The 12,320-nt window shown below is 34.3% G+C and overlaps 2 protein-coding genes across 5 annotated transcripts; both read left to right on the top strand.

Annotated features, from left to right (window-relative positions):
- Positions 1-815: 815 nt before the first annotated feature.
- Positions 816-3,958, top strand: LOC147535400 (uncharacterized). Of its 4 annotated transcripts, none has more exons than XM_086645666.1 (8): positions 816-878; positions 1,483-1,679; positions 1,770-2,179; positions 2,494-2,641; positions 2,759-2,889; positions 2,985-3,047; positions 3,243-3,311; positions 3,613-3,958. In XM_086645666.1, the coding sequence occupies exons 3-8, from the start codon at positions 1,961-1,963 to the stop codon at positions 3,682-3,684; spliced, it is 702 nt and encodes a 233-aa protein (XP_086501792.1). In that variant the 5' UTR covers positions 816-878; positions 1,483-1,679; positions 1,770-1,960; the 3' UTR covers positions 3,685-3,958. The 4 variants fall into 4 exon arrangements, with proteins under 4 accessions (XP_086501792.1, XP_086501791.1, XP_086501794.1 ...); XM_086645665.1 differs by having other exon boundaries at positions 816-1,146; XM_086645668.1 differs by having other exon boundaries at positions 856-878; positions 1,483-1,572.
- Positions 3,959-5,391: 1,433 nt separating this feature from the next.
- LOC147535399 (putative E3 ubiquitin-protein ligase RHB1A) lies at positions 5,392-8,707 on the top strand. Its single transcript, XM_086645664.1, has 5 exons — positions 5,392-5,574; positions 6,506-6,623; positions 7,238-7,658; positions 8,166-8,275; positions 8,418-8,707. Exons 2-5 carry the CDS (start codon positions 6,558-6,560, stop codon positions 8,448-8,450), a joined length of 630 nt encoding a protein of 209 aa, XP_086501790.1. The 5' UTR covers positions 5,392-5,574; positions 6,506-6,557; the 3' UTR covers positions 8,451-8,707.
- The last annotated feature ends 3,613 nt before the right edge of the window (positions 8,708-12,320 follow it).

The following is a 12,320-nucleotide window of genomic DNA, read 5'->3' as shown; positions in this document are numbered from 1 at the left end:
CTTTGATGGCTCTGGCTTGGCTAATAACTCCTGTCTCCTAAATATCAACAAGTTGATAAAAAACTGGAACCCACGTGTCAGAGCTTTTGTTTTAACGTACATCATCCGAGACAAAGTAGTTGTCTTGCTACAATTCTCAAACATCAGGTAAGATGGTTTGGTCTTGCAACAAAAAATATAAAGATGGTTTGGCATCTCATGACCACATAAGTTTTTTTTTTGATGAAGGCATGACCACATAAGTTGAGTCAGACAAAATATACAACACGTTATCAAGACGATTATACTCCGGAAAGGACTCACCTAAGTTAGAACTTATGAACAACCCACCTAAATGGTCCAATTTCGTTTATACTTCATGCTCGTAATGGAATTCATCACAGTGCTATTTACAATGAGAGGTTGAATGAAGCTTTAAACAATAAACTTTAAATTTCACACTTTGTAGTTGGAGACGCAAAGATGTAAACAAAATTGGATGAGCATTGTTAATTACAAACTAGTATGCACTTTAGCTAAGAATATATACGGGCTTAACTCGAATTTCCTCGAAAGTTCAAAGTTTAAATTGTACTCCCAAAAATGGGACTAGGGAGTACTATTTAGAAGTCCACTCCAAGTGAACTAGTGTATAAATATCTCTACTCCAAATAATGCAAGTCTACCAACCTTGAACCCCCACATCAAAGTCAAGCTGAATTTAACAACATGCCAAGCCAAAGGAAAAAAAAAAAGCAGTCAACTCTAGTCAAGCTTTGGGCGGGAATCCAAGGAAGTCATTTTAACCGGCTATATCCGGTAAGTCCAAATCTTTCACAGTTTTCACAAAATCATGAGCGTAGTACTGTGTGTTAGATGAGTCGTTTCATTGGCAGTTGGTAAGCATTTACTGTGTTGGTTTCCTCTCTCTCTCTCTCTCTACTTTCTTCTCTCTCTAACCTTTTACACTTTGATGATCTTCTACCCATTCTAATCCTTCAATTTCTTACAGATCTCTTCTCTTTCATCAAAACCCATCTTCAAAATCCAATCTTTTTTATCTTCAAACATCTCTAACGGATATATTTCTTGATCCACTTGCATTTCATGGGAGTTTTAACGGTTAATTTGATCTCATAGTTGACAAATTACTGAAATTCTTATGTGGTAATTACTCATATAGTGTTTATGATTCTTGGGTATTGATGCATTTAGGTTTTACACTTATGGATCTTAGTAATTGTTGTACTTGTTCTTAGTCAAAAAAAAATCTAGGGTTTTGTTTTGTGGGTTTTGATTTTAATATTTGTTTATGTTTAAAGATTTTACCTTTTTGATTTTACTTTTTTTTTTTCTTGGGTGGGTTATGATTTTGGATTTGACTTTTCTTTTAGTAATTGAATTTGATTTTAATTGTTTATTAGATCTTGCATTATAGCTGAAAAGATTATCTTCTTTTGTTTTAATGGTGAAAACTTACAAAATTGTACATTTTTTTTGCAGGTTTTTAATCACACAGAGATATTCATGCTCTTTCGTTATTAATGAGTACCATGTCAAGTCCGTGAACCTAAATTCTGACAGAAGAATTGGGTATTTGTCTATTGGATATCAAAATTTAATTTAGGGTTCTTCATGAGACTTATAAATTACTTCATTAACTTCACATCAGAACTCATGTATCCTCCTCATTGATGAAAGTATGCACATTTACATCATTTTAGGTTAAAATTCTTACTTGGGTAACTTTTAATTTCTCATTTTCATATATGGTTTTGATATTTTTGCAGGGTAGAACTTCAATTGGGGATAACAAGATTTGATCATTTGAAAAACTTCATTGTCAATCTGAATTTATTAGGCTTTCTATTAGAGTGAGCTTAATGGGATTGAGATAGGAATTGGGGGTATAGTCGGATCATGAAGATTAAGTTGTTGGGTTAATGATCTTTTGATATTCGCAGACTGTTTATCGAAGATTATGGAAGGAACCGTTTATATAAAGAAAATGTTGGAAGCAGAAGTATGCTCTTCTAGAGTTCTGTCTACTTGTCGTGAAGAAAGTGGTGATGAAGAACTCTCTGTTCTTCCTAGACACACTAAAGTTATAGTAACCGGAAACAATCGAACAAAATCCGTGTTAGTGGGTTTGCAAGGAGTAGTGAAGAAAGCTGTTGGCCTTGGTGGATGGCATTGGCTGGTAATCTTTTGTTCTTCACTTTCCCATGATTGTTTTCTATAGCTATGATTCTTATCCATTGAAAAAACCCTAAATCTTTTAGCCAATTTATGATGAAATAAGATGTTAATATAGAAATGAGGTTCAAAATCGGGAATGATGGTGCCGTTTTCCTCAATTTGGCTAACCACAAGATCTCTATGTAGTTACCTTTCTTGGGGGATTTCATGATTCTTCTTGGATTCTTAGATGGTTGTTTATCATTTTTTAGATTTTAGAACAATTTTGCAATGGATTTGGTAAGATTGTTCTTATGAGTTTCCTTTTGGTTTAAGGTTCTTAAAAATGGGGTGGAAGTGAAGCTACAAAGGAATGCTTTGAGTGTTTTGGAACCTCCGACAGGGAACGAAGAAGACGACGATGATCATTTTTTCGGCAACTCTTGTAGTAGCTCCGATGTGGGCGAGAAAGAAAATGACTTTTGTAAGTCTTCTTTATCTAATTTTAGTATTTGAAGATCAAACTCCATTAATATGTTTAATCAGAGCTATTCTTACTTTCTCCCTAAAGTTCTCACATTCTATCTCTTTCCTCGGACAGCAAGTAGTATTGATTTTCACAAGCCAAGTAAGCCAAGGATTCGACATTCAAAGCCATGGATTTCATCTGTAAAACCGCAAAGCCGGATGAATTATAGAGACATTGGCCAATCAAATACTCGCAAACCATCGGTGAGAATATCCTTAATAGAAAAGTTCTTATTCGTGCAGTTTAATTCACCATTCCTTCTATACGTATTTTTACTAATGGTTGAATGTTTTAGCAGAAGGTGAACCTAGCAAAACTAGGGACAAATTCGTTGTGGAGATACATGAAACACTATAACCTAGTAAGTTTCTTCAACTTTTGCCGTACAAGCTTATGTAAAGTTAATCTTCGGGTTATATTGTCGATTAATTCGTCCCTTGGCGATATGAAATAATATTTGTTATTTTGCGCCTTACCCCCACTTGATTATATGCTTAAAATTTCAAATGTGAATGAAACTATGTATGTAAAATGCATCTTTGTCGGTGTCTTTTAGGTACCTTCTAATCCTAATCCAAGTAAGGATCAGATCGTTGAGATAGTCCAGCGTCACTTCCTACTGCAGGTTCTCTCTCTCTCTTCTCTCTCTCTCTCTCTCTCTCTCTCTCTCTCTCTCTCTCTCTCTCTCTCTCTCTCTCTCTCTCTCTCTCTCTCTCTCTCTCTCTCTCTCTCTCTCTCTCTCTCTCTCTCTCTCTCTCTCTCTCTCTCTCTCTCTCTCTCTCTCTCTCTCTCTCTCTCTCTCTCTCTCTCTCTCTCTATATATATATATATGTTATCTGTGTTTGTGTGTATAAGTAGCAGAGCTGATACCTAATAGTCTAATACCTATTTGTCTCTGTTTCTCGAATGGGTCATGGATACGACAGAAGCTGGATGAGCACGAAGTGATCATGGAATTCATTAATGCGGCTAGGAGACTCGGGCAGATGCACGAGTAACAACTCGACGAGTACTTAAGCTATGAAGTATGCGTCTTTTTTCCTGTGGGGCGAGGTACTCAATGAATTCGACTACTTCACATGTATAATACCTAAAACCTATTAGCTTAACCTATATATATATATAATTATAAACCGAATCTTCGGCTGCTTAACTGCAGAAGAATTTAGTTCTAACCATGTAATGTGTGCGGAAGACGAAGTTAATTGTGCCTTCATTTATCATTCATATATGTCTGATTTAACTCCTTTAGTAAGAGTTATTGTTTCTCTCTCTCTCTCTCTCTATATATATATATATATATATATATATATATATATATATATGTGATGCTTCTTCAGTTGATGAATCTGGTTTCAGTAAAGGGTTTCGAAATGAAGCGGGTTGTTTAAAATTAATACTTTGAAAAAGAAAGGGAAGCTTTTATAGTGGTTTGGGATCTTGTTCTTGAATTGCTGTATTGGTTCTGTGATAGTAGTATTTTACAGGAACCAATAAATGCCCTTCCTTAAAAGGAAACATATATCCCCATCCAGCAGGTTCAGATGGGCCAACAAGGCAACAATACTCCAACAATTGGTAGTGCAGGTAGTGCATCTACTTTGCGAAGTCAGAGATCTCAGGCTCCATACTATGGAAGTGCAAATCCGAGATTATTGAACTTGGATATAAATAAAGTAATTAAATGGACTTTAGGCCAATGTAAATTTGACAATTATCGTGCTTATTTTATCGTATTCAACAATTTTGAAACTCCCTACATTTGGCTAAAACACCCATCTTCATCACTACCACCATCATCGATCAACCACTTCTCTCGACTCTCTGTCATCTCCCTCCTCTCTAAACTTCATACAAAAGAAATAAATCACGAAAAAAAATGTAGTAATGGTACGAATCAACTTTTTTTTACTCATTGCTAAGATGATAAACTAGTATTAACATCACGTGTGTCACGAGAAAATTTAGAGTGGCATGCATGATTATTAGGTCCTCAATTATTCCATGGTCCCCCACTCTGTAAAATTCAGTGTGTCTCATCCTACTTGTGTACGGTTCATCTCTTTTCTCTTCTAGCTCGTTCAAAACTTTGATTCTTTTAGATATTCTAAATAATAATTTTATGATTAAGAATAATTTTACTTGGAAACAAAAAATTAATCATCACAATGTCTTCATTATTTCAATAAATAAGTGAAACTCTCATTGTCCACAAATGGCAAAACTCGTTTACCTCAGTTTTTGAGTGGTAATAGATCCTAATCTCACATTTTTATTAGTTTTTAACATATTTAATTTGATTTAACTCAACCTTTTATTTATATATTTTCGTGAGAATGAACCTTGTATAGCACAAAGCGTTGGTAGGGTTGAGTGAGAATTAAGAAAGAGCAAATTTTATTTTCACAATAGGGATCTTCCGTCCAACCTAGATTTCGATGAAATCCCGACCTAAGCACGTGGACAAACAGAATCTTCAATTTTCTCTGAGGGGAAGTGAGAATACATTCTCTCTTGAAGTTCTGTATGTCTGTATTTCGACGAAATCCCGACCAAAGTATGTGGACGAATATAATTTTACTTTCTCTCTTAATCATGTTCGTTCACATAGAACTTCAACAAAATATGTGTCTAGCACAAAATCATTTTGTGCAACTCTTAAGAAGACTAATATTGACAAACGGTCAAGGGTATCTCGTTCATTTGACAAATTAGAAAGGTGTATCATTCTAATTATCTATATTTTATAGGGGCTAATACAAAATAGGCCTCCTTTATTAGGGAAAGGAAAATTCTGAGTGGTGTTATGAAGTGATCCTCCTGGAAGGAGGAGAAGGAATGAGAGATAGAGTAGATACTGAACCACCACCACCATCCAAGTAGTTAGGGTTTGTTCTTCCCTCTCTTTAAAACTCTTCTGTTAATTAGGGTTTTGTTGTTAAAGCTTATTCTTCCCTTTTGCTTCATTTTGATTCTCAATGAAATGGGGATTCGTAAATTTTATAACATAAAATTCACAATTTTGTGTTAAGTTAGGGTTTTTTTGTAGGAATTCAAATGTCTATAGTACAGTATTGCTTAGTGAATTCTAATTTTGTGTGTATATATAAGAGTGTAAATGATGACCTTCTTGATCTTTTAGTTGAGTTAAGTTGAATAGTTTGCCCTAAATTCTTGGGTAGTTATGGTTGATCAGATATCTAACTTAGTTTAAAGCTTTTCATGGTAGGTAATTTTTGTTAAGTAGGTTTTAGTTTGGTTCACTTGATGTGTCTTATTAGGAATTTCAAGTTCTTAATTTTCTTTTTTAATTTGTTAAACCCTTAAACAAGTAAATCAGTATGGATATCGAATTTTTGTTTCTACTTATTAGTACCTAGCTAGCTTGGATGAAAATTGATAAAAGGGAAGAATGGCCAATTACAAATTTTGGCACACACTATCACTATGGAGATTCACCTTGATAGGAGTTGGAAGTACATAGGTTAAGTTCAACAGAACATATAGTTTACGGGTTTGAGGGACATCCGATATGAGATATTCTGTTTGCTTATATCGTCAAGGTTTAAGAAACCCTAGTAAGATTTTGTTGCCAATTGGAGAATCTGTAGAAAATTACACACTTTTTGGCTTTTAGGTGCAGCATGTTAAAGCTAATAACAGATCATGTTAGGTTTATTTGTTCAATAATAGTTTACTTGATGTTATGTTCTTGTTTTAGCGGCCTTTGTTGCAATTGCAGTTTTGTTTAATATTATTAGTACGCTTTACCTTGTGGAACTTATCTTCTATCTAATTGTATCTTCTTCTCTCTTACAGGATAAAAATGCACCAATTGCCTACCGTTTTTCAGCTAATATAATTGAAGAAAATGGGTGGTTGCTGTTGTTGTTCCTCCAGAAGAGCTCAACTGGACGGAACTCCAGTCTACTATTATGTCAGTTAAATCTCCTCCAACACATCAAATGTTGTACTTTTATAGACTTATAGCTATTCTATTCGTTTTATCGCCATACTTCAACTCTATTTTCTTTCAATGAACCCTCCTATAAGCGATATTCTCGTCTTTTCTTTTTTTACTCAGTTTGCCTTTCAGTTATCTGCTTGTGACTGTTCTTGCAGATTTCTTTCCTGATATGGTTGTTTTTTATCAGATTAGTTTCTGTTCTAGGCTAAGTTTTGTTATATGCTTGTAACGAAATTGAGATTATGGACGGGAAATGCTTATGATCGTCGTATCTTAGCTTCTGGGTAACAGGACTCAGTCTGCTAATCTCATAACTTATTTGACCAATGACTGAGGAAGAAATGTTTGATCACTTTTTTCCATATAATCCTGTACCTAGAGTTAATTGCGGTGGCTATACTAAAAAATGAAACAGCCGATGATTTCTGTACGGATCAATAATGCTGTCAATTGTTTCAATCTTATTTAAACCTTAATAATAGTAGTAGTCAACATGTAAGTATTTGTAAGTGTTTTGGGCTGTTTGGAGTGGACTCGTAATATAATCACTTCAGATGTTTTTTGAGTTTTGACTATTAATGCAGTGTCCACAAGCTATAGAAGAGCGTCATCCTTCGTCTTCACCCTTTAGTGCAATCTCTGCACTGTCACCAGGATTCCTGGTTGATACTAATCTCGACACGTCAACACCTGACACATATCGATCTCCTCCTGCACCAATTCCTTACGACACAGATTTGGGACGTCCACAAACACCGCCAAACACTTTGGCAAGGATAGATGATAAGAACGATGAAGCTACTAAAACAGAAGAATCTGGTTCTGTCGAAAAAACTATAATAAGTGGAACTGTGATTGAAGCAGGTTCTCTGAATGTGTTAGATTGCACAAAAGAAGCAGATTCTATACCTTCCTCTCCAAAGAAGACCAATGAACCTTCAAAATTGAGTGAATATGTTGCTTCACTAGTAGAAGAAGATGATGTCTGCCCCACCTGCCTTGATGGTAAACCTCGTTCCTATTAAACTGAAAAATGCATTATTTCTTATGCATCTATTTGTTCCGTCACCTCTGCTACCTGATATTGAAATCGTTTGCGTGTATAGTTAATTGTTTTTGCATGCTCTTATATATATAATCGGTTTGATTTTGAATTTAGGCTTTTTCTCCAATTAATGTGTTTTCAGCTCAAGAAATAAGTTTGAATTTGGAAAAACACTAGTTTTAAGATCTGATTTTTTAGCAAGGTAAATGGACAAGAAAACTCATACTATAGAACTAACACAAATAAAATTCATTTGCAGACTTTGATCCACTAAAAAAACAACCAAGAACCGTGGTAAGAACTACAAAATTTGTTTAGGGTATATCGATAGTTCTAAGATCCAGTTGAAGCCCGCATCAATTCTATCCTTCCAACTGTCGCAAGTTATAGAATTTAAGCTATTTCGTTGGCATTTTCGAACTAAATGTGGTGTCTATTTAACTTCATTGTTTTTCTCCTTTACCCAGAGTATGATGATGAGAACCCAAGAATTATTACAAAGTGCAAACATCATTTCCATCTTTCATGCATTCTCGAATGGATGGAAAGAAGCGATACCTGCCCCGTATGTGATGAGGTACTAATCATATACATTTCCTGCAACTTTTGCTTCCTTGCTAGGTCATGACTACTAGATTCTGGTAGTCATTTATATATTTCTATTGCTTATATATGCCTTTCTAATGGATCAAAGGTTTTGCTTCTCCATTGTGATGCAGGTAATGATTTTCGACCATACAGTTAAAGTATAGGATTCAGAAAGTTTTAGAAATGGAAATATATCTGTATCAGTCAAGTGCAAGATGATCGAAACACAAAAATGATGGTAATAATTGTCGGTTGGATTCCAGGGTTTTAAACATTGTTCGGGTCGTTTCAGTTTCAATCTGGATTTTTGCATACTAAAAGTATCAAGTGTGTTTTCTAGTTCAGACCCATTTAGGGTTTACAGTGTAATAGAGAAAAGAGACCACACAACATGAATATCATCAGTTTTGCTTATTTCCCACTTTTCTCTATATCTAGTTATAACCTTATTATGAATGCTCCAATAAATCATTGCTAATTTGCTGGTTAAACTGGAAGATGGATACGAATGCTCAGGTCATTATCTATCAATTAAAGTAGTAAGTTAAACAATCCTCCCCTTGGCCTTGGAAGGAGATTTTCATTAGACCCCCACCCCGTACTTGTAAGGAATGATATAGGAGGAGGGTTCAAGTCATCTCACTGGGTCAATAACTAACTAGTAGTAGAATTTGATGGAAGTTGGTAGGATTGAAGACACAATTGAATGTTTAATTGACGCCCAAAGCATTAAATACTTTTTTTGACTTGTTGTAACATTGGCTTGGGGACATAGAGAAATCAATATATAAACATTTATTCCCATAGTGTACTTGTGTCATGTGCAGTTTTTTTTTTTGTTGAAATACGTGTCATGTGCAGTTGGGATAACCTAAAACTTAAATACTACTAATAGTCACTATGAATAAGATTTTATTAGGCTACATGTCATATCATGGTAACTTAAGATAGGAGGAGAACATGTAGAAACAAAACAACCCTAAGCATGAGAGGAAATTTAACGCGAAAAAAGATGTTTGACGCAACATTTACATAGTTTCAATATTTTTAACAAAAAAAAAAAAACGAAGTTGCCATGAAACCGTAAAATTTTACAGGTCCGGAAGTGATGTAAAACTCTGCCATTGGCACGACCTATAGACAGGTATGAAAATAATAATAGTAAAGAAACCCGTCACTAGATTTGTCTAGAAATTGGATCTTTTTTCAATATGATAATCTTTTAATACTTTTGTTTAAATAACTTTTGGGTTTCTGGTCGAAATTTCATGCTAATCCATAGAAAGTCCCTCGAATTAATAGAATTCCAAGACAAGCCCATTTGTGGGCTCCTAAAAGATGACCAGTCCTTGTAAATTATTGAGGGAACCAAATGTTGAGAAGTACACACTTATGAAAGAAAAAGGTCTGTACATACAATTAGGAGGAGTGAGTGTATGTGGAATTTTGGCAGGATTTACAGATGACTTGTACAGAGGATTTCAATATCCTTGTATTCTTTCTTCAATGATTTTCAACTCTTCCTCATTTCCAACACTAAAATTAGAAGGATCACTACTTCATTAACTCATTTAATGATTGACTCATTCGTAAACTCTTTTTATTAACAATTACGGACTAAACAAGCAGATATTTTTGACATTTGATTACAAATAAGCTATACATAAATGAAATTTCCATTAAATTTAAGCTACTCAATTAAAGTAGTTTATTCAATCCTCTTGTCCAAGGGATATCTTTGCTCGCCCCATAACTTTTAAGTAAAACCACAAAAGATTAAATCCGTCATCGTTTGGTTTTTTAAACACTTCTTTTTGTCTCAGAGAGATCCGACTCAAGGGGACCCGAAGGGGACTAGATTTTTGTAATACTAGGTTCCAACATCGTCATACAGGCAAAATATGTTATTTTTGGCTAACACCATATGCAACTAGACATATGAAGAAAATAACAAAAATACAGGAGAGCTAGTATTTTTATTTGGGTTAGGATATAAAGAACCAGTCACTATTGAAAAATTAAGAAAAAAATAGTTGGAAGTGGGCGGTATCGCAACCCCTTTTCAGTTTATTTTTCTCATGATACTTACTGAAACATCCTTTGGTTGTTTGCAAAGTTATTAACAAAAATTCAAACCATATCATTTTTTGAAATTCTCCCCCCTAAGAATTGATATTTTATCAAATTGTGAACGACCAGACTAATCACCCAAGTAAACGATTGACCTGTTTTAATATATGAAGTAGAAAAAAAAGATTAATACTTCAACACGGATAACAGGTTCAAGTCATCTCTGGGTAAATAACTAATTGCACCTTTAAAATTTCATGAAGTTGGTATGATTGAAATAATGTAATGTTCAATTCAGTCGGCTGACAAGCAAAAGTAGAAGTTTATTCGAATTCTAGTAGAAGTCCTTTTGCTTCAGTGAAGTGCAAATTTATTGAAGTGTTTGCCATAATTATTACCTTTCTTCTTCGTTGAAAGGTCCATAATAGTTAAAACTTACAAAGTTAATTTCGTACCCTTTGTCTAATTGTAAGTTTTTTTTCTTTATAAATTAAAGTATTTGATTTTTATTAAATTGTTATTTTGGTGATGATTGGTGATGGTGGCGGTGGCCTGGTCGTGAAGTTGTGGTCAAGGTGATAATACTTTTGTACAGTGGTGGAGATATAATAGTAGTTAGCGTGGAAATATACATAGCAATGGTGTTAGAAATATGGTGGTGGTTGAAGAATGGTAATTGAGGTTTGATAGTGGTGTTGGTTAAGACATGGCGGTGTAATGGTTGAAGTGTGGTGGTGGCCGAGGTGCGATGGTGGTGGCGGTGGTGATGGAGGTTGAGGTACGGTGATGGTGGTATGGTGGTGGTCTTTGTGGTGGAGGTATTGCGGTGGACGCTTTGACGCGGTAGTAGAAGTAAAACTTAAACTGGAGTCGGAGGTATTGCCATTACTAAACTAACTTATTTACCTTTCTATCAAATAACTAAAAAATTACTTATTTTTATGTTGAGAAAGGCTGAAAGTTTTTACATTTATACTTTTGACTTTTACCCTGAGATATAGAGAAATCAATACTGCTGACAGCTGGGTTGCAGGATTAAACATCTAATCCCAAAATATGAAAAAAAAAAATTATGACTCTATTTGTGTCCTATGGAGTTGGGAGATCTTGGATATGTAGAGAATTCAACATTAAGTTATTAGAATCATAAAAGAACCCATGACTTAGAGATGGGAGAACTAACTGTGAGAACATAAGTAATGATAAGAAAATTGAAATGAGAAGATCTTTGATGCAACATGAGTTTCAGACTAGCGGATGAAGTAAACACGATCTACAGAAACAGACAGAAAATAATCGATACAGAAAATCATAAATATACTAATCTAGAGGTCAGTTGTTTTCTCAATATGATACTTTGATAAGACAACAATATTCTTTTGTCTAAATAACCTTTGAGTTATTTCTATTTAACATAGAAACAATATTTCCACTAATTAGGATTTGGATCAATTACAATCTCTCAACAAAATCCCCTTATTATTTCTTTCTTACTCTGCAAGAGATGCACCAGTTTTAGGTCATAGTATTCCAATAACAATAACGCTATTAAACAACAACTTTCAAATCAAAACAAGTCGCTCGTTTGTAAATCTCAGTACGTATCTGAAAATCACACAACTAGAACATCGTGGTAAGTTTGTGTATTAATAAAAACACTTCACTTCCCCAGATAATTAACTCTCAAGGACTTCTCCCCTTCCATGGATTTCCAATTCCATTTCAAAACAACTTAAATTTTTCGTTAGAGGATTCTATATCTGTTCAAGGTTTATAATTTCTCTTTAAAATTTTGCACCCCAAAAAATTGTCTTGTTTCTAAAAGATTATGACTCTACTTGTGTCATATGGAGTTGAGAGAACCTAAAAGTTAATTATAAGCACTATAATTAGGATTTTCCAAATATATACCCTTAGTTACTTACGTGTTAAATCATAAACTTTTCCTATTTTTAACTTCGAAA

The sequence above is a fragment of the Eschscholzia californica genome, unplaced genomic scaffold (genome assembly GCF_041429995.1).
Source record: "Eschscholzia californica isolate CP2 unplaced genomic scaffold, dmEscCali1.0.p SCAF_6, whole genome shotgun sequence".
Lineage (NCBI taxonomy): Eukaryota > Viridiplantae > Streptophyta > Magnoliopsida > Ranunculales > Papaveraceae > Eschscholzia > Eschscholzia californica.
The sequence above is the reverse complement of the archived record's forward strand: the minus strand, read 5'-3'. Positions and strand labels throughout refer to the sequence as shown.

What these genes read in the sequence shown, in the direction of transcription:
- LOC147535400 (XM_086645666.1), top strand. Translation starts at nt 1,961, where the DNA reads ATGGAAGGAACCGTTTATATAAAGAAAATGTTGGAAGCAGAAGTATGC. An exon ending in CGAGAAAGAAAATGACTTTT is followed by an intron (nt 2,642 to 2,758) that starts GTAAGTCTTCTT and finishes TTCCTCGGACAG; the next exon opens with CAAGTAGTATTGATTTTCAC. An exon ending in CAAATACTCGCAAACCATCG is followed by an intron (nt 2,890 to 2,984) that starts GTGAGAATATCC and finishes ATGTTTTAGCAG; the next exon opens with AAGGTGAACCTAGCAAAACT.
- LOC147535399 (XM_086645664.1), top strand. Translation starts at nt 6,558, where the DNA reads ATGGGTGGTTGCTGTTGTTGTTCCTCCAGAAGAGCTCAACTGGACGGA. An exon ending in GAACTCCAGTCTACTATTAT is followed by an intron (nt 6,624 to 7,237) that starts GTCAGTTAAATC and finishes CTATTAATGCAG; the next exon opens with TGTCCACAAGCTATAGAAGA. An exon ending in CTGCCCCACCTGCCTTGATG is followed by an intron (nt 7,659 to 8,165) that starts GTAAACCTCGTT and finishes TCCTTTACCCAG; the next exon opens with AGTATGATGATGAGAACCCA.